At 39.7% G+C, this 24,516-nt stretch overlaps 1 protein-coding gene across 2 annotated transcripts in view; it reads right to left on the reverse strand.

Moving 5' to 3' along the window:
* Positions 1-24,516, reverse strand: part of DSCAM (DS cell adhesion molecule) — a 791,503-nt gene that overhangs the window by 274,743 nt on the left and 492,244 nt on the right. Inside the window, exons 4-8 of one of the 2 annotated variants that reach the window (XM_071214978.1) lie at positions 23,962-24,108; positions 17,132-17,410; positions 12,531-12,806; positions 1,773-2,069; positions 762-1,037 (exon numbers count right to left, since the gene is read on the reverse strand). In XM_071214978.1, the coding sequence (XP_071071079.1) occupies positions 762-1,037; positions 1,773-2,069; positions 12,531-12,806; positions 17,132-17,357 (1,075 nt within the window). In that variant the 5' untranslated portion in view covers positions 17,358-17,410; positions 23,962-24,108. The remainder of the gene's footprint in view (positions 1-761; positions 1,038-1,772; positions 2,070-12,530; positions 12,807-17,131; positions 17,411-23,961; positions 24,109-24,516) is intronic. The other variant, XM_071214979.1, reaches the window with a different exon arrangement.

Here is a 24,516-nt window from a genome sequence, read left to right on the forward strand (position 1 = left end):
TTTTCATGACCTACCTTGTGTAAATTATTTACATATTGGAAAACATAATTTCATATTCAGCTGTGGAAATTGATGTGGGAAACAGAAAAAATGGGCTCCCCTCAGGGTCTTCCTTACAAAGCTGTGTATCCTGGAATGGGTATTTCCATTTTATTGGTCTTTACTGCACGGAGATTGGGTCAAGTCACATAATCTCCAGGGCTCATTCTGATGTTTAGATCCGCAACAGGCCAGGACAAGATGTAAAGAATAATTTAAGGATCAGGACAATTTTCTGTGGGGTTCATTAAATATATAATTCCTATTTTGTTGTTTTGACCCACTCATCTGCCCAAATGAGACGTGTGTTTGAGGTCTTCATCTTTTACAGACTATCTCTTCCACTTGGGTTCTAAAAGAACTGGTTTTAGGAGTTTTGAGAAAAAGAAAGACATGCATTTTTGAATTATCTGGGAGATACGTAAGCAACCAAGCCAATGAAATGTTTCTTTTCTCTATGCTAATGTTAAAATCACTCATTTTTTGCAAAAATCAAACAAAAAATTAACATGAGAAGAAAGTTATGGTAACCACTGGCCTTGTGAGGATCCAGTAGCAAAGGGCAGAAGATGCAATGCACTCTTGTTTTTCAGTCTTTATAACCATCCTACTGTAAACCTGTGGGTTCTTAGTAAGTACATCACTCCTAACCTCAGCCTGGTGGAGACATTTGGCTGAGTGGTGTGGAGTTGTGTGGGGATGGGCAGGACAGCGGTCATTACCTTTCACTGTCACATGGACACTCTGGCTGGTGGAGAGCTGCGGCTGAACTAGCACGTTGCACGTGTACTCCCCCTCGTCCACCTCTTTCTGCACATCCGAGAGTTTCAGAGTTCCATTGTTCTCAAATGCCACTTGGCGGTGGTTAAAAGGAAGCAGATTAGAGTTCTTGTACCACTTGATGGAATAATATGGGTAGCCAATCACACGACAGTGAATGTATGTATCTCGTCCCGCTATTGCTGTGATATTTTTCATTGGTCGAATGCTTGCAGGCCCTGGAGGGACACAAAGAAACTCTTAAAAATAATTTAAGGGTACATTTCATGTGGGGAAATGCGTACACTTATCCTTGAGTTAAGAATGCAGATTATTGTCATGTAAGCATATCTTTTCAATTGAATTTTTTTCCTTCTACATTTAGCATTTTCCATCAAGAATTCTAAAATTGGATTACTTTCAGATTAATCGAAAGAGTGCTAAATACTTTATCAATTACTAAGAAAAGGTTTTGAGTTACTTGATAAAAGGCAACTTAATAAAAAATAACTAGTCCACCCTGAACAAACTTGCTCTTTATGTGAAGGCACGGGTAGCAATCAATCAGTGGTTGCTTCTCTCTCTGTAAGACTTGTAATGGAGATGGAGGTTATGCCACATTGCACTGTGAATGTAAGTTAAAATACCATGTCCATGAAAGTCTACAATGAATAATAGGACAAAAGAGGAGGAAAAAGGAAGGAGCATGCAGAGCACAAACCGGGGAAAGGAAATTTAAAGTGGACAACTCCAAGAGTACAAAAAAGCCAACAAGCTGACTGAAGAAACCAAAATGCCATTTCCAACATTAACCCAATCAGTGCCATCCTTGAGTAGGAAGGAAAGGGTAGGAAATGGGAAGCAGCGGTCAGCCCGTTTCGGCATTCCAAGACCCAGCTCGGGGCATGCAGAGACCTTCTTCTCCACTACAATGGGCCATGTGTGTTTTTTCGAGGAGCTGATTTGACAAGCACCTCTTACGTTTATTCGAGCCTGGTACAGGACGACTCCCGCGGAATTGTTGGCCGTGCAGCGGTAGACGCCCCCATCGCGGACCTGAGAGCTGGAGATGTTCAGGTAGCTGACCACGTTTCCCTCCGACGTGATCATCTGGCTGAGGCGGTGCCCGGCACCCTTGAGGATGGGGTCATCGTCCAGGGTCCATGTGATGGTGGGCAGTGGGGTTCCTTTCACATTGCACATGAGGGACACCGGCTCGGCTGGACTCACCACTTTTTCACTAAAGGCAGAAATAATTTTGGGAGTCCCATCTGCAGGAAGACAAATTTTGGAAAGAAGTGGCACATATAGGTCACTGAACAACTTTCAAGTACACTTATTTAATGATTGGGGGCAGACATCATGGTTACAAAACACTACAAAAAATGTTGTGTCTTCTTTTTTGGTGAAACTAAATCCCATGAGCATAATGAGACTCCACTATTTTCAAAATGGATAGATAAAGAGTATTGACAAACTTTAATAAATCACATATATTTCCCAATAAGAGGAATCATAGTGCAACCCAGATGTTCCTGTTGAGGCCAGCTACCAAGAAGTCTTCAAACTAAAACAGGTCTGTCCTTCCCCTGCCAGCCCACAAACTTCTAACAGAGGAAAACCATACTTCCCCAAACTGCACTTTAGCTTCCTACTCTCCCCAAGTATAGTTGTGATTGCTCCCCAGGGAATTATTTAGATGGCTAAAGCAAAGCCTTTGGAAGACCGTCTCTCTCATCATAATTTTCTCATAAGAAATAATCTCTTACAGTTTTAATGACACATGGTAAGTGCATGAAAATTTCCATGAAGTCTCTGAGAACAGGAAAAAGCAAAACAAACTCTGACTCTTCCAGCATGTTCGGAATATCTTCACAAGTATATTAAGATGCAGGGCCATAAAATTTATCATCCAAACCAGGAAAACTTTGAGATTGAAAAGAGTACCACTAATAATTATGCCAGGAGAAAACGAACAACCCAGGACTATCCCCAGAGAATTAGGATGTTAATCTTAGAGAATTTTACGTAACAATTTCCAGTATCTTCAACAAAGGTCAAATGTCCATATTCCATTATTTTTTTCTGTCATTTATATGTATTATTTCCTTCCTATTAAATGCTAGGAATCACCCATATATTTCTTTATAAATGTTTTTCTGTTGAAAAAAGACATACATGCCTATTAAAAAAATACGAGAGTTGAGAATAAAAAGTTACCATAGACCTACCAGCCTCTGGCCTATAAATCAACATTGCTAGTTTTTTTCTAGGCATAAGTGGGTCATTTTGACATAATTGAATAGGTAACAGGATTTCTGAGTTTCATATTAAACCTTGTCTGGAGGGGGAATTTTTTTTTTTAAGAATTATTATCCTCCATTAAAGGATATTTCCCATGAAGAAGGGTAATAATGAATAGATTTTATTATTATTTTAAAAATATTTTTTGTTTTTTTAAAGATAAAGAGATCACACAAAATGTTACATTAAAAAATATGAGGTTCCCATATACCCCACTTCCCATTCCCCCACCCCCACTCCTCCCACATCAACAACTTCTTTCATCATTGTGGCACATTCATTGCATTTGATGAATACATATTGGAGTACTGCTGCACAGCATAGAGTATAGTTTACGTTGTAATTTACACTCTCTTCCAGTCTGTTCAGTGGGTTATGGCAGCATATATAATGTCCAGCATCTGTCCCTGTAATATCATTCAGGACAACTCCAAGTCCCCAAAATACCCCCATATCACACCCCTTCTTCCCTCTCCCTGCCCTCAGCAACTCCTGTGGCCACTGTCTCCACATCCATGATAAAATTTCTTCCATTGCTAGAGTCACAATAGTTCTATAGTAGAATACAAGTCCACTCTAACCCAAATTTTATTCCTCTATCCTGTGGACCTTGGGTTGGTGATGTCCACTCCACCTCTAAATTGACAGGGGGCTTAGATCCCACATGGCTGATGGATGGGATTCTCTTGCTTGCAGTTGCAGGCACTCTCAGTTCCCTGGTGTGGGGGTTGACCATCCTCACCTCCCTGTTAGTGACCTGGATAAGTCCAACGAACTGGAGAATAGGTGTTGCAACTCTGCTGAAGCTCAGGGCCCAGCTGGCACAAGGACAGTCAGAGATTCAAGCCTCCTGAACATACACCAACCCCAGCACCAACAGCCAAAACAGATTTTAATTATTCCTAAATCAATTCACCTTTATTGTTGAACAATTGGAAAGTACAGATAGGTGAAAGTAAGGGAGAGAAAATAAAACTGAGGCTGGTCCACAATTTCATCACTGAAAGGTAATTGTTAACATTTCCAAATACCCCTGAGGAAAGCTGCCCATGGCCTCCCAAATCCTGAGGTCCCCCAAATCCTGAGGCAGAGTTCTGTGGCCAGTAAGACCAGTGGAGACAGCTCTCTTATGGTGGGATGCATGGCTGCAGTACTCCCTCCAGCCCTCTACCAACTTTTCATTTCCAAATTTCTGGAACTTAATTTCTTTCTGACTCCTGTTTCATTTGAGGGAGAATGCCCTCAACTTTTCCCAGATGCATCCATCAGTAGCATATTTCAGTGTCTTTGGACTGTCAACTTTTTCTTTTTACTATCAAAGATGAAAAAAATATTTTATAATATAAAATGAAAGACATGTGCTTTCTCCTTTAAAACTTTGCAGACATTGCTTCATCATATAGAGAAATTAAGACGTCATCCTGGTTATTATTCTCTGTGTCTAAGCAGTCACCGCTGCTTGGGAGTGTTGAGGTTATTTGAATGAAGGAATACAATTTTAATTCAAAACGTATTTTTTTTTTTTCAAAACGTATTTTGATGTAAGCTTATTTGCACTGCTTTTTACACTAAGAACTAAGAATGCAAGTATTTTTCGATTTAGGAAAGTTCTTCAGTTATACTTTTTTTGAAGGTAACATTCATATACAGTGAAATGCATAGGTCTTAAGTATACAGATGCATTTTGTTAAATATATACATCTGTGCAACTGCCCAGACAGTAAAGATATAAAACATTTCTGTCACCCCAGAAAATCCCCAAAAGCTCATTACAACCAACCTCCACCCACCACAGCAATCACTGCTTTGATTTCTACAACGATATATAAGCTTTGCCTGCTCTTGAACATCTAGTAAAAGAAATCATGGGGTATGTAGTCTTTTATAAATGCACATATTCTAACATAATCACAGTACAGTTAGCAAAATTAGAAAATTTAACGTTGGAACAGTTATTATCTAATCCACAGTCCATTTTGGAATTACATCAACTGAACAAAAAATGTCCTTTATAACTATTTTTTTTCCAGTTCAAAGTGCAATCCAGGATCACACTTTACATTTATTTGTCATGTCTCTTCAGTTGTTTTTTTGTTTGTTTGTTTGTTTTGGAGGAGAAAGGAATTGTATTAACGATCTTGTAAGAAGGGACACACGACCTGGATAAAATGGCCAGCACCAGACAGCAAGAAACCCTGACATTTATACCCTAATCCTAACACGCAGGTCCCTCCCCTGCGCCCCACTGATTGGGTACTTTAGGGGTTACAGCCTGTCTGAGGCATCTAACTAAGTTCCCAGTTCCGCTCTCAGTCCAGGCTCCTGGTTCTCTATACCCTAGTCTCTTCAGTCGTTTTATAATGTGGAACATTCTTCAGTCTTTCTTTGTGCTTCTTAACTTTGACATTTTTGAAAAGTACACATAAGTTTTAAAATTTATTTATTTTTTATTGCCAGTTGCTCAGATTGGATTTGTCTAATATTTCCTCATGATTAGATGCAGTTTGTGCAATTTTGGCAGAAATACCATGGAAATGATGTTTTTCATGTGCTTATTGACCATTTGTCTCTTCAGGCTTTTGCCCATTTTTTTTTTATTAGATTGCTTGCCTTTTTGTTATTGATCTCTAGGAATGGATCCTGAATACAAGTATCTATCATCCATCCATCTATCTATCTATCAGTCTATCTATCTATCTATCTATCTATCTATCTATCTATCTATCTATCTATCCATCTATCCACCTGTCTATCCATTTAACTGATCTGTATGTTACATATACAATTTTTTTTAGGTATCTTAAATATGTTATTATTCTATCATATAATATATATGTGTTTTATATACGTGTGCATACACACACATACATACACATAATATTTTCCCCATACTGTGAAATTTTTGCTTATCCCCACATCAGAAAGAATTATTTTATGTTTCCTTTCAGAAGCTTTATAGTTTTAGTATCTGCATTCTGATGTATAATACATATCAAATTAATTAATTCTGTGTAATAGTTAATGTATGAAGTAGGGATTAATATTCAATTTTTCCTATACATTTATCCAGTTGTTCCATCACTGGTTGTTGAAAAGACTTTCTTTTATTTATTTTGGTGTCCTTCTGAAAATCAGTTCATTATATACATATGGGTATATTTCTAGGCCATCTATTTTGTTCTAAAGATCTAGATATCTATCTTGTTTACTTGTTTAGGGTAGTTTATAGTTAAGTCTCGACACCTACTAGTATGAGTCCTCCAAATTGTTCTTATTTTTAGGAAGAACTGAATTATTTATAATCCTTTACATTTTCATTCATGTTTTTTTTTCTTTTTATTTATTTTTAATGTTACATTAAAAAATATGAGGTCCCCATATATCCCTCACCCCCCTCACCCCACTCCTCCCATATCAACAACCTCTTTCATCATCATGGGATATGCATTGCATTTGGTGAATACATTTTTGAGCACTGCTGCACCACATGGATAATTGTTTACATTACAGTTTACGCTTTCCCCCCAGTCCATTCAGTGGGCCATGGCAGGATATACAATGTCCAGCAACTGTCCCTGCAGTACCACCTAGGGCAACTCCAAGTCCTGAAAATGTCCTCATATCATGTTTAAATCAACTTAGAATTTAGGTATTTTGCTTTCCATGTATATTTTAGAATCAACAGTATTTAAGGGTTGTTGAAATTTTAATTGGGATTATATTGATTATTTTAGAGAGAACTATTATCATAAGAATATCTAATTTTCCAAAGCATGAATATGGTATGGCTTTCCATTTTTGATAGACTGTTTCAATTTTATATTAGCAATGTTTCATACCTTTATTTGTAGAGCTCTTTCACATCTGTTTTAAATATGTTCCTACGTGTCTTATATTTTATGCTATTGTAAATGGAACTTAAAAAATCATTTTCCAATTGTTTTCTCCTACTATATAAAAATACAATTAAATTTTTTAAAAAAGATTTATTTATTTATTTAATTCACCCTCCCCCCCCCCCCCCCCCCGGTTGTCTGTTCTCTGTGTTTATTTGCTGCGTCTTGTTTCTTTGTCCGCTTCTGTTGTTGTCAGCAGCATGGGAAGTGTGGGCGGCGCCATTCCTGGGCAGGCTGCTCTTTCTTTTGCGCTGGGCGGCTCTCCTTATGGGCGCACTCCTTGCACGTGGGGCTCCCCTACGCGGGGGACACCCCTGCGTGGCAGGGCACTGCTTGCGCGCATCAGCACTGCGCATGGGCCAGCTCCACACGGGTCAAGGAGGCCCGGGGTTTGAACCGCGGACCTCCCATGTGGTAGACGGACACCCTAACCAATGGGCTAAGTCCATTTCCCTGAATTTTTTATATTGTTCTTGTGCCCCATAACTTTACCCATTTATTAGTTCTGGGATTGTGTCAATGATTTCTTAAGCTTTTCTATGTAAGGGATAATGTCTGCAATTAAAGAGATCTACAGTTCTTCCTTCCCAAACATTATGCATTTTATCTCATTTTATCTCATTATGCATTTTATTCATGCCTGGCAAGAATTTTCAGTACAACGTTGAGTGGAAGTGTGGTGGGTGTGAACATCCTTACTTTGGTCCAATCTTAAACAGAAAACATTCAGTGTTTAAACATTGTATGATGGAAACTGCAGATTGTTCATAGATGCCACTTATCAGGCCAAGGAAGTTACCTATATTCTTAGTTTGCTGGGAGCTGTTGTTTTAATCATGAATAGAAGTTGAATTTTGTCAAATGATTTTTCTGCATACACTGATAATCACTTTTTCTCTCATTTTGTTATATGGTAACTGACATATATTTGTTAGTTTTTAATATTCTGCCAATCTTGAATTCATGAGCTAAACCTGAATTGGTGTGTGTAGTTTGGATCACCTTCACTTAGAGTGGAAATTGTATTATTTCAGGTGAAATGTAAGAATCTTGAAACAAATGATTTCATTAATACTCTGTCCTCTGTGTTATTACATATACTCATGCTATAAATTCTATAATACAGTGTTATAATGTTTTGATTAATTAGCTGATTGTTGTTTAAAATAAGGAAAAAAGAAAATCATTTTCAATGTTTAGTTGCATATTTCCTTACACATTTCTTGTGTTGTTTATTCCTTCTATGGATCTTCATTTAACATTTCTTACTGTGCAGGTCTTTTGGCATCACTTCTTTCCTGTATTTTTAAATTAAAAATACCATTATATTGCTTTGATTTTTAAAGAATAATTTTGTTATATATAGAAGTTTGGGTTGACAGTTGTGTTTGTCTTTTCAGTGTTTTAAAGATGTTGTTATATTAGTTTCTGGCATTCAAACTTTCTGATGAGAAGTCATCCTTCATTTGCATTGATGCTCCCCTTTATGTTATATTTTTCCCCCTCAGGCTAACAAGATATCATCTTTGGTTTTCATCAGTTTGACTCTGATGTGCCTGCTAGTGATTTTCTTTGTATTTATTCTGTTTAAGGTTTGCTGAATTTCTTAGATCTGTAAATTGACAGTTTTTTGGATTTTGTTTTTGCCAAATTTTGGAAAGTTTAGCCATTATTTCTTCAAAGGTTTTTCTGTCCATTCTCTCTGTCCTATTTTGGGCTTCTAATTATATATGTATCAGGGCATCTGACAAATGGCCCACATGTTACTGAGGCTCTGTTCACTTTATTTTGCAGGACTTTTTTTCTTTCTGTGATTCAGATTGGGTAACGTGTATTAGCATATCTTTCAGTTTACTGCTCTTTTCTTCTTAGCTTCTGTTAAAGCTAACAAAGTGAGTTTTTAACTCTATTAGGTTCCTTTTAATAGTTTCAATTCACTGTTGGTCTTTTCCATATGTTCACTCATTATGGTTAACTTCTCCTTTAAGTTATTAAACATATTTTAAATAGCAGTTTTAAAGTCATCATCTTCTAGATCTAGCATCTGAAGGTCTGTTTCGGCTGCCTACCTTGTCTTTTGCCCTTTGGTGAAAGTTTTCTGTTTTTCTGTGTGTCTAGTTATTCTTTATTGTATACTAGATATAATGAACAGCACATTCCAGAAGTTCTGGATTCTGTCACCTTTATGAAAAAAGTGACTTTCTTTTTTCCTTGTTCTAACAGACAGGTAAAATCACTGGTTGATTATATAAACTTATGGAGGATTGGTTCTCTAGTTTGTTACAATGGGCTTGTTTCAACTTTGCATTTTTCAGGAAGAATTCCTTTTTTTTTTTTTGAAGATTTATTTATTTATTTATTTCTCTCCCCTTCCCCCCCCCACCCCAGTTGTCTCTTCTCTGTGTCTATTTGCTGTGTCTTCTCTGTCCGCTTCTGTTGTTGTCAGCGGCACAGGAATCTGTGTTTCTTTTTGTTGCATCATCTTGTTTTGTCAGTTCTCCGTGTGTGCAGCACCATTCCTGGGCAGGCTACACTTTCTTTCGCGCTGGACGGCTCTCCTTACGGGGCACACTCCTTGCGCGTGGGGCTCCCCTTTGCGGGGGACACCCCTGCGTGGCAGGGCACTCCTTGCGCGCATCAGCACTGCACATGGGCCAGCTCCACACGGGTCAAGTAGGCCTGGGGTTTGAACCACAGACCTCCCATGTGGTAGACAGATGCCCTAACCACTGGGCCAAGTCCACCGCCCAAATTCCTTAATATTTCCCTTTTTTTCCCCTAAGGGTTGCCTCTTCTGAGGTTTAATGGAAAACCTCAAGGTTTATCAGCATTCTGACTTTCAGACTTCAACTGCAAAGTATGTTCCATTCAGTGAGCAGTAATTTAAATTTCTGCTCAGCTTTTCAGCCTTCCTAATGTTACTTTCCATTTGGCTCTTTGGATTCTCCCCCACATTTTGCAGTTCAGATAGTAGTGGAGTGGGCATTGCCATCCCAGGGTCCTCAGGATAGAGGAAGAAAATGTAGATTAGAGTGGACTTACTGGTATTCTACTACAGAACTGTTGTGACTCTAGCAATGGAAGAAATTATATCATTGATGTGGAGAGAGTGGCCACAGGTGCTGCTGAAGGCAGGGAGAGGGAAAAGGAGGTGTGATATGGGGACATTTTCAACCAAGTTTTTTAAAGGAGGTTTACTTGCAGGCTTTGAGATTCCTTACTGCTATTCAGCTCCCTCCTGGAATTCTCCCTTTCAATTTGCAGTTGATTTGGTAGCTCAGACCTCTGTCCTATGACACCTCAATTGTATAAGACTTCAACTTTCCGTTTTTCCTCCAGTGATCTTTTCTTTTTTTTTTTGTCCTCTACACACCACATGGATGGGGGAGGGTCTCAGGGGAAAGGTGGTCTCCTTGTAGTCATCACCTAATCCTTTCCCTTCCTTCAAGGCTCAAATCCTTTTCTCCCAGCATTTGGTGTTTCTCCAGTGTCTGCATATAGTTTTGCTCTTCCCAAAGTTCATAATTTTTATTGGCTCAAAGGTTAGTCTGGAAATGCAATTTCACTATTTCCAGAACTGGAATATGTTATTTTGTTATTATTCCTATTTCATTTTTTTTTCCAGTTGTTCCTGTTTGATCCTAAGCAGTTAATCTAAATCCCTTTAGACTTCTGGTCCCATCCTTTTAGCCTTATAGAAATACTTCCAGATTCTGCGCTATGTCAATAGTCACTCCTAGTTGACATTACTGTGAGGTTTTATAATTTGATGTTAAGCCATAGCTAGTTCAGTGGGGGACAATGGGAGGTTTAATGAGTGGATACTAGTTAGACATCATTTTAAAGCAGATACTAGATAGGTATTTGTAATTTCATCTCTACTCCATTTTGCTACATTATATGTTTGTTATATTAGCACTGTCATTTCTTAGAAGAGAAAAAAACACACAAAGTGATGCTTCTTATCCCGAATGGAAAGTGACATGCAACAAATAAATCCGTGAGTGTGCTCAGTATGCACCTGTGCCCACCCCCTGCTTTTCATTTAAGTGACAGGCTTTTTGGGGGATGAAAGCAGACATTGTTTTCCTAGGGAGACCTGAGAGTCTTTGAAATCTTTCCTGCTGTCATTCTCTGATAACCTGAAATCTCTCGACATCATTATGGATTATCAATATGCTCCTTAGGTTTCCTTAGTCACATGAGATGGTTGCTGAGGCAACTAGATTTAGACACATAGCCCTTTCTTTTTCTACAAAGAATCTAAAAATAATGACTATGTAAGTACTCCAGTGCAACATCATTAGCAAACTTTTTCTGTACAAATTGATTATTTTCTGCACTTAATTATTATGTGGAACACAGTGTCAGGCATTCAGTATGAGTACCATGCCTGCAGCTAATTCTACTTTGGCTTTAAAATCTGTCTGCAGTGAAATGCTTGAATCAAAAATTAGAATCTTATTGCTAAATCTGATTCTTCCTAAAATCTAGCCAAGGTTAGAGAAGCAATAGCAGAATATCCTCCTCTTAGCATCAAGACATAGTTAAACTTATCTTCACATGAAAACGGATTTTACTTTTTCCCTTTAGGCTATGAAAAAGTCTTTTAATTATTTTATTTAGTCAGTAACAAACTTATTTTAAATTATGTATAAAGACACAATTTCCAGTAAGACACACAGCATACAGATAAAGGTAGCCCAATTGTCTAAAGATAAATATGTCTTGCTCGCATGTTGTGATAGCTTCTGCCCCCGTTGACTTAGACACTTGAAGATGTAAGTCTGCAGTAGCCATTTAAGAAAGGCAAAGAATATAACATTCCCATGTGCCAGTGACCAAGTCCTAAAAGGATTCCACTACAAACTCCACTCACCTAAATCTGTAAAATTCTGTACCCAACCACAGCTGTACTAACCAGATGATATATTTTCATCCCACCAGACACTATAGGAAAATCTCTCACTATACTCTGCCTGGTAAGCAGTAGTTTTCAACAGGGGGCTGTTTTGCACCCATAGGGGATATGTGCCAATGTCTGGAGATATTTTTTGTTGTCACAACTGGGGGAGAGAATTACTAGTGTCCAGTGAGTACAGGCCAGAGGTTCTGCTAAAAATCTTATAATGCAAAACACAGCGCTCTCTCCCCACCCCACCCCTAGCAAAGCCTCATTGAGAAACCCTGGTCTAGAGGATAATGAATTGTTAACAACACTATACATGTCAAGTTTTTGGAGTTTATATCTTGACATATAACTTTTAATTCATGAGTGAGCTCTTAACTGCTTGAGCTCCATTCGCTTCCCTGTAAGTACATGTACAATGTACAAAACATGTATAATTTTATTCTCATCAGAACTTTCATTGGCCTGACTTAGCCAGAAAATAGAGTAGACTTTCAGCTGATGAGATAAACCAAAAGCTTTAAACTCCAGGCAGTCAGTACTGCTTCCTGTGTGCTCCTGGGGTGTGAGTGCTCTGGGTTTGGGCTCTTTTCCAGCCATGCCCAACAAGGAGGCCCACTGACCTTCAAGGACCACCTGCACATAGTCTTGAGCAGACAGCTTGTCCTTGCGAACAAAGCACTGGTACGCGCCCCCGTCACTTTTGACCATGTGATCCATTATAAGATTCTCGTGGTTGATCCCTGTGATCCTCACATTTTTTCCAGGGTTGAGTATTTCACCATTTCGGTACCAGGAGAGTTCCTGGTCCTCAGTTCCTGTCACACTGCAGGACAGCGAGACCTGGCTACCCACGCTGCTTTTTACTCTCCTGGGGCTGATGGTGGCTTTCAGAGGCTCTGGAGATTTGGGTAAGAGAATAAAAAAAGACGTTATAAACATCGCATATCTAGCTATTCTGGTGACCATCTATTATGCCAACAGCATGCTGGACTTTTGACAAGGCAAATGCATCACTGCAGGTGTACTTCAGCATTATTTTATGATGCACCATTTTGCTTGTGAACAGCCTCTTTGCTCTTTGTTTTTCTGGCCTGCTTTCTCTTTGGAGCAAGTAGACCAATGTTGGCTAAATTGCGTTCGCACTGAAGAAAAGCGAGGATGATGGTATTAATCCATTGCAGGAGACTGAACTGTGTCCCCTGCAAAGACACGCTCAAGTCTTAATTCCTGGTCCTTCCTGTGGGTATGACCTCATTTTTAAGGTCATAAATGACCTCATTTTTATGAAGTCAGTCCTGTGAGTGTGAACTGACTTGTAAATGGGATCTTCAAAGATCCTATTTCAATGAGGTCAAACTGCAACAGGGAAGGACTTAATTAGAGAAGTCGTCATAAGCAAAGGAAATTTGGACGTGGAAGCAGAGGCCACAGGAGGAGATGGAAAGAGACAGATAGCTGTGTGATTGCCAGCAAGCCACCCAGGACACTACACTCTGGAGAAGGCGTGCCAAGAGCTGATTATGGACTTCCAGCCTCCAAATTGTGAGCCAATGAATTGCTGTTGTTTAAGCCAACAAGTGTGTGGTATTTGCCATAGCAACCCTGGAAACTGCAAATCACATACTCACTATATGAAATGCAATGTGTGGGTTAATGATTGGGATCTAAATATGTTAATATTTAAATCTTATTTTCCTTCTTCCAAGGTAGCACTGATGGATTTGTCCTTGTCCATTCTCATGCATACACATAAATGCACTCACACTCCCTATTCAGGCTTAACCACGACCAATGACAACCAGCTGTTAAAACAAATTACAAAAGCAAACAAAACAGGCTGAAATAGAGTTTGTCTTTAAAACAAGCCTAACTCAGATAAAATTTCCATCCTTGACTTCCTATATTTTATTCAACCAATTAAATACAATCCAGCAAACTATTATTGTGCATCTGTTATATGCCAAGGACTTGGTTAAACCTACAGGCAAGATAAAGATGAGAGAGTTATAGGTGAACTAACCTCTGTGGTACAACTAGCAGGTGCCATAAAGCTACCAAACACCTTTCACACATTAATGGATTCAGTTTTCCCATCATCCTGTAAGTTTGGTACTTGGAGAGATTATAACTTGACCACATCTACTAAAAGTTATGTGGCAAAAGCCAGTTTTTTATCCCTATTGTTCTTGACTTCCACCACATTGTGAAGTGTTTGGTTTCAACACTGAATAACTGGATAGCTCAAATATAAGAATAATGATAATAACCAAGCAGAGTGATGTAAGGCTCTCTAGAGACATAAAATATGTGGAGGGTGGGGATGGGATGAAGTCCTCAGATATCAAGGAGGAGAGAAGGAATGGGAAGAGGACATTGCTGAGAGAGGGAACTGCATGAACAAAGACAGGAAGCCCAACCAGGCCTGGGGAAGAGTTTCTCATTCAGTCTGTCAACAGCAGAGGGTCTCTCAGGGAGAACAGTAAAGGCAAAATTTTGAAAAAGAGTGGGAAATAAGTTTGCAAGGGGCTTAAGATGCTCCAATTGAATTACAGGGAACTAAAAGAAGGATTCCAGAGTTTTTAGCTAGTGAATGCCTAAATCAAACATGTTTTTAGAAGAGTCAATGGATCATATTGTGTTGGACAAATTGGAGATGCAGGAAATTGGCCAGTCAAGAGGCCTTACAAATGTCTGGCTGAGATGCAGTTAAGACTCAGTTTGGACAAGGCCAAGGTGGGGAGCATTGTTGAGAAACACTGTAAGGTCCAAACTTTCTAGGACTAGGTGAGACTTGAATGCACAGAGGAAAGTCTTAAAAGGATCTGAGAGAATTGACATGGCTCAAGCAGTTGAGCACCTGCTTTGAGCAGACAACAAGCAGATATCAAGCAAAACCAAGCAGACAACAAGCAAAAAAAAAAAAGAGCAGACGAAAAGTAAAAATAATGACCAAAGAGCGAAAAAAAAAAAAACTGAGCAAGACTATGGGCAAACAATGAGCAGACAATGAACAAAAACAAAAACAAGCAGGGAGCGGATGAGGCTCCAAGAAGTAGGTACCCACCTCCCACATGGGAGGTCCCAGGTTTGGTTCCTGGTGCCTCCTGAAGAAAAAACAAACAAAGAGCAGACAATGAGCTCAAAACAATGAACAAGTACAACAAGCAAAGAGACAAGGGAGCCATCTCAGGGGGAGAAGGAAAAAAAAAAAATGTTTTAAGACTTAAAGTTTGCATTTGGGATGGGAGAAGTGGGAAGAGAATTCCAGTAACCAGAAGAGCCATATGGAATATGGAGATGGAGGTAGGCTCAGTTTGAGATAATATTTTGGAGGTGTCAGCTGAATATCTGAATGAAGACATAAAATTGGGAGATACATTCATCTGACACTCAGGGAGAAGTGGAGGTTAAGCCTAGAGATTCAGGGCTTATTTTCAGGGGGCAGGAATTTTAAGTCATGAGAATAAAAAAGAGAGCACCCCCCCAAAAATGAGAAGAGATCAAACAGAAGAGGGCTCTGAATCTGGAAGCCAGTGGAATGCTTTCTGACTAGGGAAGAAAGAGAAGAAATGTCATCACAAAGGAGGGAGAGGGCATTTGAGAGGTATTTGAGATTCATTTAGAAGTGGCAGAAGATTAAAATAACAAAAGTAAACACAATCAGAAATAAAACTTGTCCACATATAACTTTTTAAAAATTGATTGTGATAGATGCCTTTAGGGAACCAGCAACGAAATATTCAGGGATTTGAGAAGATGGAGGGGAATGCGGCAGCTGTCTACACGGATGGGGCATTACATTGGGCTTAGAAAGTTTTAGGCATTCAAGTATTATAAAGGGCTATTCAGCAAGAAGGGAGCAATATGAATAAAGCAGCTTTCCATCAGAAAAGGGTGTGCATAGGGAAATGGAAAAAAGTTAGATTTAGCTGGAATAGGCTTTTTTAAAGAAAGCAATGGGAAATGCAACTGGATGAGTTTGCTTGAGGCATCTTGGATATGATCCTAAAACAAAAGCGTCCTTCAACAGGAAATGGAGTGCCATGAAAGATGTTTTAACACAGGATATTTTGAATTAGTGGGATTAATTCTTATTGACTAGCCAATGCTCCCTTTATTTCATCTACAAAGTTCTTCAGCTCTGAGAACGTAACTGTGCAGACCTTCCCTATAATCCTTTCTAAGGCCAGCCAGCATGTTCGAATGATAATTGCAGGACTCAGGCTGGGCAGCAGGTCACTGGGCTATTTCCTCTAGATGCCTGCTCTGAGGCCCGTGGTCTACTAAGGCATCTGTGCTCAGGCCGGCAGCTGAGAGGTAGCCCCACTCCAGGCAAGAGGCGGGAACGAAGCCGGGGGAAGATTCTCCCTTCTCAGTGGGAGGCCCTTGTGATTCAGTTTCATCCATCCAATAAAGAACATTACATTAAAATAAATTAAAAAGAATATTATACAAGCAGCCACAAGACAGCCTGTCAGGCCAAAGTCCTGCCATGTGTTCTCAGGGAAATTATTTTGATTTGGTTTTCGTGTGAGTGAAATGAGGTGTTTGACTAGCTCAGCGTGGACAAGTTAGTAGACGAGTGAAGGGCCCTCTGCCCCCACTGCAGGTCCACTCCATCCCCCAAGCCTGCCCACGGCACTCTACTGAGCACCTCTCTCAGGGCGGCCACTACACGTCAATTGGAGATGAAGCATATTCTTCTTACCTGGACCTAAATGCCCTATAATACTGGGTCCACATCCAGTATCTGGATAATTTAGAGCCCTATAATTCTTCTGATAACAACCCCATTTAGGAATTGGAAGGATCATCTTGAAAAAGGCCGAGGACAACCACTTAGATCTGACATAATCACCTCGGATGAAAGAACGATCCTGCCCTTCTCCCTCTATCTACATTCAGAAAGACTGGCCATTCCAGCATCAACAGTCAGACAATTTTATCTCAAAAATGTGTAAGTGCAGCATGGAACACAGTGTGTCGGATTTTGGCTTAATGGAACAGACAGAGCTGAATTCAAATCCAATGCACGATAATTTCCAGTTGTGTGGTGTCGGGCATTCATTTCCTCATCTGCAAAGTGGGGCCAATATTGATTTTAGCAGGACTGTTGTGAGGAGTAATGGAAGGCTGTAGGGAAAGTCCAGAGATTAGCTTAGGACAGAAACACCATACATGGCAGCCACCATCACCACTACAAGTTACCTGTCCAACTTACGTTTCACGTACAGGCGGCCTATCACCTTAGCAGTTCCGTATCTGTTGGAAACTTCGCACACATAGCTGCCTGAGTCTGAAGGACGAGTATTCTCAATGACCAGGCCCGTCACCGTCTTCTGGAACCTTCCAGAGAGTTCCAGGGGCAGGTTGTCCTTCAGCCAGCGGTAATCTGGCTCAGGGTGCCCAAGCGCTTTGCAAGGCAGCTCCACGCGCTGCCCCGCCATGGCTTTGCGATGGTCAAACCCGTCCAGGATGGATGGGGCTGAGTTCGCTGGGTCTGTCGAAGAAACAGAAACTTTTAGAGGCAGTGAGGGGTTGAAGTGGTTGTTTAGAATTGCAGGGCTCCGTGTCTAATTTAAACCCCTAAATGATACCAATTGTCAACACAGATCTCTAAGATTTTGTATATGGGTAGGAAAAATGTTCTATTCATACCAATTCCTTCCACTCAAAACTTCACAGATGACTGAGCATGGGTGAGAGGTACCACTTATGCTTGTCATTCCCTCCTACATGAGAGAGACAGCCAGAAGCAGCAGGCTGCAATGGGAGTCGCCAGCTCAGACCAGGAACTGGATTGTCATTGCAACCAGGAAATGTTAGGCTTCGTCGCCTTTTAAAAGAGCAAGGGTATCAGATATAGTGGGTTAGCATTAGTAAAACGTGTTTCACAAGAAAACTTTACACACGGTGATAGAATTTGAAAACCGGTTTATTTATTCATTGAACAAATGTTTTTTGGCCCCCAAGTTCATGACCAGCATGGAATTAGGCATTGGAGACTTGGTGGCAAACAAGGCAAGGACAATGCCCTCTTGCAGTTTTCATTCTAGCTGAATGGGTGCAAAAGTGGGGGAAGGCAGGCAATGTATCAGTGAACAAGTAAATTAAAATAACATAGCTGGTAGCAAGTTCAATGAAGGAAATAAAAGAGGGTGGCACAGTAGAGAGCAAGCAGCTGAGTGTGCTAGGAGTCAGGGTGGGTGGGGTGGCATCGGGGAGGCTTTAGGTGTGGCGCACAGGGGCAGTCTCACTGAAGAGATGATACAGATGCCAAAATGTGGGAAAGAAGGCAATCAAAGTGTGGCAAGCACGCAGAGGTTAAAAGAAAAGAAGCAGCAGCTTCCAGATGATCACTTATGACCTCGCCCTACTTTTAAAGAGCAATGAATGATGCAAAATGTGTCTGTTCTACTAAACGAGATGCCTGCTAAATTACATTCTTGAGCTAGATGAGAAGAACAAAATGTTTTCAAGAACTGGGCCAGTGGAAACCACTCAGGCCAATGTCCATCAGGTTTGGTTAAAAGAAGTGATGTTCTCCATGCTATGATTTCTGGACAATTGTGAAGAATGTGAAAATATAGATCCCCGATTGGATCCTAAAAATACAACTCAAAGACATTTTCTTGCCTTCTATTCGAATTCTTCATTTTCAGAACTTGCATTATACCATGGTCCTTAAGCAGAACAGGATATGATAGAACAGTTAAGGGTTCTTGGCTCCTGAAATTGTCTTATCTCTGCTTTAATCAGAAAAGTGCCATGTGTGTTTTGATCTATCTGCAGTAAATCACACAGCAAAGGAATGGATATCTACTCTCCTCTCAAATAAGAACCAATCTGGAAAGATGTCTTTAAAAAGCTGTCAGTCAGGCGTCAGCCACTGCGGATGCTTAGCAGACATAAGGGAAAACTGCTACTGTTTGGCATTTTCTTTGTGATCGTCAGAAACAAATTCATATGAAGCTGCTGCTCTCTTCTGTTTGCTGGTGCCTTGCGAGAATGATGTGAATGGGATACAGGGAGAGGACCCAAATAATCTCCCCAGGAATGTCTGACCAAACTTCCAGGACTCCTCTGATAATCTATCATTCATAAATTGGGGAATTCTATATTCCAAAAATACATTCATTCAGAGGTTTGGTTTTGGGGTCCCAGAGGGTTTAGAGATATAAAAATTTCAAAATATCAGTACATCAGCTCTTTTCCAGGAACAGCCTTAATGCTCCATTCTACCTTTTTCTAATGAAAACCTAAGAAAGTGTTGCCTTGAAGAACAAACTATTTTCTAACAGTTGAAAAAGAGACATGCTTAATAAAAGATGCCTTACTAATCCCACGACATTCTCAAGTATCAATGGAGGATCCAAGAAAATGCTAGCTTTGCCTACTCTCTGCACATATCTTTCTGGAACTGCCATCACCTGCACACCTGGTAGATACTGTGAACTGTAAGAAATGAGGATGTCCCTAGGATTTACTCAAAAGGTGTTCATGGACATCCTTGACCATAGGTGATCACTTTCTAGTATATTAAGATTTGCAGACAATAGAAATACTGCAGGAATATTCTTTACTAAATGATTTGTGTTTGAGATATACATATTACCTGGAGTTAGGTGCCTTAATAGTATTCTTAAAATCTGCCTTCATTTATTCAAGAAACATGGGATATAATGATAATCCTTGCCCTTGAGGAACATAGATTTTAGTTACACTAGAATGGAAGAATGGGGCAATTACAAAGTAGTATGAAAAATCAGATGGATGCAAAAATCTGTTATTCTGCTTAGAGTAAGGGGTAGGGTTAGGGTTTGAGAAGGCGTCACAGAGGCGCTGCCTTTGGCAGGGGTGGCTAGCAACCAGTGCCATAGTGTGAAACTCTGATTTTTTTAAAGGACATTAGCAGGAACCAAACACAAGGTGCCCATTTCCAATTCTGGTCATTAAAAATCCAATACCTAATGACTGCACTCAAGCTTTTTATTCCAACTAAAAACAACCAATTTATGGATAAAATATATTTCATTTTGACCATTCTGAATCCATTTTCCTGGGTAGATATGTGTCCTTTCAATATGTAGTAATTAAGTCTTTAATCAAGTAACATTACCTTGACTTATTCTTTTAAATACTTGCTCTTATCTATTGTTTTTTTTTTTCCTTCAGAGACTCTACTTGTTTATATATGATCATCATTGCCTATCATCTATATATTGTTCCTTCATCCTTTTTATCTCTGTTTGATTTTCTTTCCTTACTAGTATTATTCCCTATAGCACGCTTTCTGTGGCATCCATTCTCTGGTCTATTTCTTTTAATTTGACCTTAATTTTATAACCTTTTCATCTTGTCTGATGCTTTCCTGAATTGCACCATTTTGATTTCACAGATTCTTGTTGTCCAGCCATTTTGTTTTAATCTCTTTCATTTTTGATTTATGCTGCTCTTTCAAAACTTTAACCATTTTAAATAATGAATTATCATTTCCATATGATTTGTGTCCACGTTTTTTGTTACTTCTAATTTTCAAAACATTATTTGGTTTATTTTCATATCTTGCAATAAAGCTGCATGGGGTTAGTTCCATTGTTTTTGTGAGATATGGTTTCAGGGTTAATTAGAAGAACTTTCTAGCATGGATGTATGACATAAAGTAAGCTTTTCCAGTTTCTCCCCTAAGAATATCCCCAAAAGCCCCCAATTTAGCCCATTCTCTGAGCTATGTGTGGTTGGAAAGGTTTCTATCTTTAGCTGTGTGCTAAAGCTTGACGCTCCGTCACTTCTCAGGCTGCCCTCTCACCTTTCCATGCTACCTTTTCCTGCCACGGTGGTTTGTGAGGTGGGCCTTACAAAGGCCTCTCGTGCTACCTGAGCCTCCTCTCTCCATTGTTGTCAGTATTCCGCTCTGCTCAGGGTGAGTTCTAAGACCAGCAGGGTCCCTCCAGGTAAGATCTGTTCTTCTGGCAGGACTATTTTTTCCTGACTACTTCAGAGATCTTCTAGGACAGATGTCCACTGAACTGTACAGTCACGAGGACTACTCTCAGCTTGACTGCACTCATCTTCAAGTCATGCTCAGGCAGATCTATGCAGGGCTTGTGAATGCTCAATGACACGTTTTCCCAGGTTTCCACGTCAGATTGGGTCTCCCGTTTGGGGGACGGGCAGTCGTGGTTTAATTGCAGTTCTGCACAGCCATCCCCATCGTTGTTCCCTTCCACCCTCCACCACTTGTGTTTTGTTCTACACTGGTCCTGCTGTTGTCAGGAATTTATGTGCTAAAAGGTTTCAAATGAAGTTGTTTTTTGTAAGCCTGTACTCACTTTTAAATTAGAGAATTTGTAGGTTTACAGAAAAATCATGTATAAAACAGAGCTCCCATATCACCCTATTATTAACACCTTGCATTAGTGTGGCACATCTGTTGCAATTCATGAAAGAATGTTTTTATAATTGTACTATCCATCCTTTACAATAGGGGTCACCGTATGCGTCTTATGGTTTTTAAAATTTTTTATTTGAGTAACATATAGACTACCTAAAATATCCCCCTTTTAACCACATTCATATATATAATTCAGTGCTCTTAATTACATTCACAATATTGTGCTACCATTACCACCAACTACCACCAAAACTTTTCCATCAACCCAAATAGAAATTCTGTATATTTTAAGCCTTAAATCCTTTTCTCTTCCCCACCCTAGCCCCTGCTAACCTATATTCTGGTTTCTGACCGTGGATTTTCTGATTCTAATTGTTTCATGTCAGTGAGATCAGGATCTCCACCTTCACTTTTAACCCCAGACTCTCAGTCTCACTCCCTGGCTGCTCTGCTGCTGCTGTCTTAGTACATGACATTCCTTCTGGGGATTATGCTCTGATGCTCCTTATTTCTCTCTTCACACACATTCCCTGGGCAATCTCAAGGGATCCTCTGGCTTCCATGGCAAATGAATGCTCAGGACTCCCGCCGTTGATATTTTTGAACCCAGGATCTCGTACGTGGGAAGCATGCACTCAACCACTGAGCTATACCTGTGCCTTCCTGCTGTTGATTTTTGAAATACCCATGAATCACTCTTAGAAGAAGTTGGGATTAAGACTAGTAAATTTGTTTTCCCAACCCGGAGAGTTAAATTTGAAAATCAACATGTAATGAATCAGAAAGGGGATAAATACATTCCCTGGAAAGGGGAAAGTGGGGTCCCAGATCATCATCACGTAATCCATCTTTTGGGTGGATAAATGCTTATTCATTTATTTTGCTAACCCCAAATTCATATTACAGGAAGATCCCCCAAATCCTTCTTCCTTCTTGTTTCAAAATTACCATGATGAGATTCTGGTTTCCATGCAAACAAGATCTTTTCCAGGATATTCTGAACAAGCATAAAATTGCACAGTCATTAAAGGTAGCAAGGACCAAGATGACAGATACCTTCATCTTCTTTTTTTAAAAAAAATATTTATTTTATTTATTTCTCTCTCCTTCCCCCCCTGTTGTCTGCTGTCTGTGTCCATTTGCTGTGTGTTCTTCTGCATCTGCTTGCATTATTTGGCAGCACTGGAAAACTGCATCTCTTTTTTTGTTGCATCATCTTGCTGCATCAGCTCTTCATGTGTGTGGTGCCACTCCTGGGTGGACTGTATTTTTTTCACGTGGGGCAGCTCTCCTTGTGGGGTGCACTCCTTGCATGTGGGATACCTCTACATGGGGGTGCACCTGCGTGGCACAGCACTCCTTGTGTGTGGCAGCACTGCACATAAGCCCGCTCCCGACACAGGCCAGGAGACCCAGGGTTTGAACCCTGGACCTCCTAATGGTAGGCAGACACTCTATCAGTTGAGCCACGTCCGCTTCCCTACCTTCATCTTCTAATTCAGATTATTTTCTGCAATTGAGTATATTTTATTGTATTTACTATCTTTGCCATTAACAGAGGCAACAACACATAATAACTATAGTACGAGGGAGAAAGTAACAAATCTAACAAACAAAAATAACAGGTAAAGAAAAGCATTTGGGAGTTCAGAGGGGGAAGCCATTTATATTTGTGTTGCATCTTGACTTACAAGTAGGTTTTGGCATTTTGAGGATTTGAATGGGGAAAAGAGCATTATGAAATAGGTATTCAGATGATGATGGTTTTACCCCACCATTTACCAACTTGCTATCACTACTCCCCATACAAAGCATCACTACAAGTAAGAGATGATACTCTTTGAATATCAATAGCAGACAATCTTTGGACAATCTCCTCCCACTATTATAGCCATACCACATGATGTTAATCACATAGAACAATTTTACATTCTAAATCTACACAGGCAAAGGCCGGGTATCTGGCATTTGACCCTCTAATACCGAGACACTACTCAACCACTCCCTGAGGCGTTAATGAATGGACTGTTCTTTTGTTTGACAGATGGAGCAATATTTCAAGCCAATTGTAAAGATTACTCAAAAGGGTGGTATTTTCTCAAAATATAAATCCCATTAAGGAAAGCACAAAACTGACATGAATACCAGAGTGTAATTAACTACTTTTAAGCTTCTCTCAAGTGTGAATAATTCTGGAAGAGGCATGAGAGGGTGTGAATATCCCTTTAATTTTAGGGAGGGATAATTTTTCCAACCTTGTGTGACATAATGTTGAGAGGCAAAGAGTGTGTCCCATAGGATCCTAGCCTGCTCCCTTATATGTGGGCATATGCATGCACACATACAGGGAGGGAATCGTGATAGTGGCATGATGGCAGTTTTTGGTACTCTAAATGCCAGAACATAGACATATGCAGAGCAAGGAGATGTTATCTTCAAAGTAAAAATCATCAAAAAAACACTTCATATCTAGCCAAATCTGTATTTGTATTATATTGTATTGGTATTCATTTCAAAGACCTTTACATTTGCTGAAATATTTTGGAAAAAATGAAAGGCTTCCTTTTAGTTACGAATTTCATAAACTGGGGTTGAGTAACCTCAGGACACTAACGAGGGAATCTCAGATCTAGCAAGCAGTCTTGGTGAGTTTTTACCTGATACAAAAAGTCTAGCGCTGTTGCTCTGCCTTGTCTCTCCGGTGTATCGGTGCCGCGTGACACAGCGGTAGTTATACAGCCCATCTTCGTTCTGTACATCTTTAATATACAAGGCTCCCGTGGATGTGATGAGAAATCTAGATCCTGAAATACAGGAAAACAGTCGTCTGAGTACAATAGAATGAAAGGAACTAAACCGCTTAAAAGTCATGGAATAGTTTTCTTTTCCCCACCTGAAGAAACCTCAAAAGTTAAAAAATAGAAGTGTGTATTATGTTACATGTCCAAGCTATTTTAATTTAATTTTTCAGCCAAACTAAATTAAATTTTTTATTATGTACACAATGAATATACTTAGCAAATCTAATCTCATAAATTATTTTGTAGGTTGTATTTATAACAACAGAGTTGGCACATAGGAGGCACATAACTAATTTAGGAGAGCATTTCATTTGTTTGATCATCATCTTTATCTTTGAACACCACAAAGTAAGGGAGTATTAACTTGCTTTGTGAATTTCTCCCTCATGACTCCACCTAAGTTCGAAATAT

Source organism: Dasypus novemcinctus, chromosome 4 (genome assembly GCF_030445035.2).
Source record: "Dasypus novemcinctus isolate mDasNov1 chromosome 4, mDasNov1.1.hap2, whole genome shotgun sequence".
In the NCBI taxonomy this organism is placed as follows: Eukaryota; Metazoa; Chordata; class Mammalia; order Cingulata; family Dasypodidae; genus Dasypus; species Dasypus novemcinctus.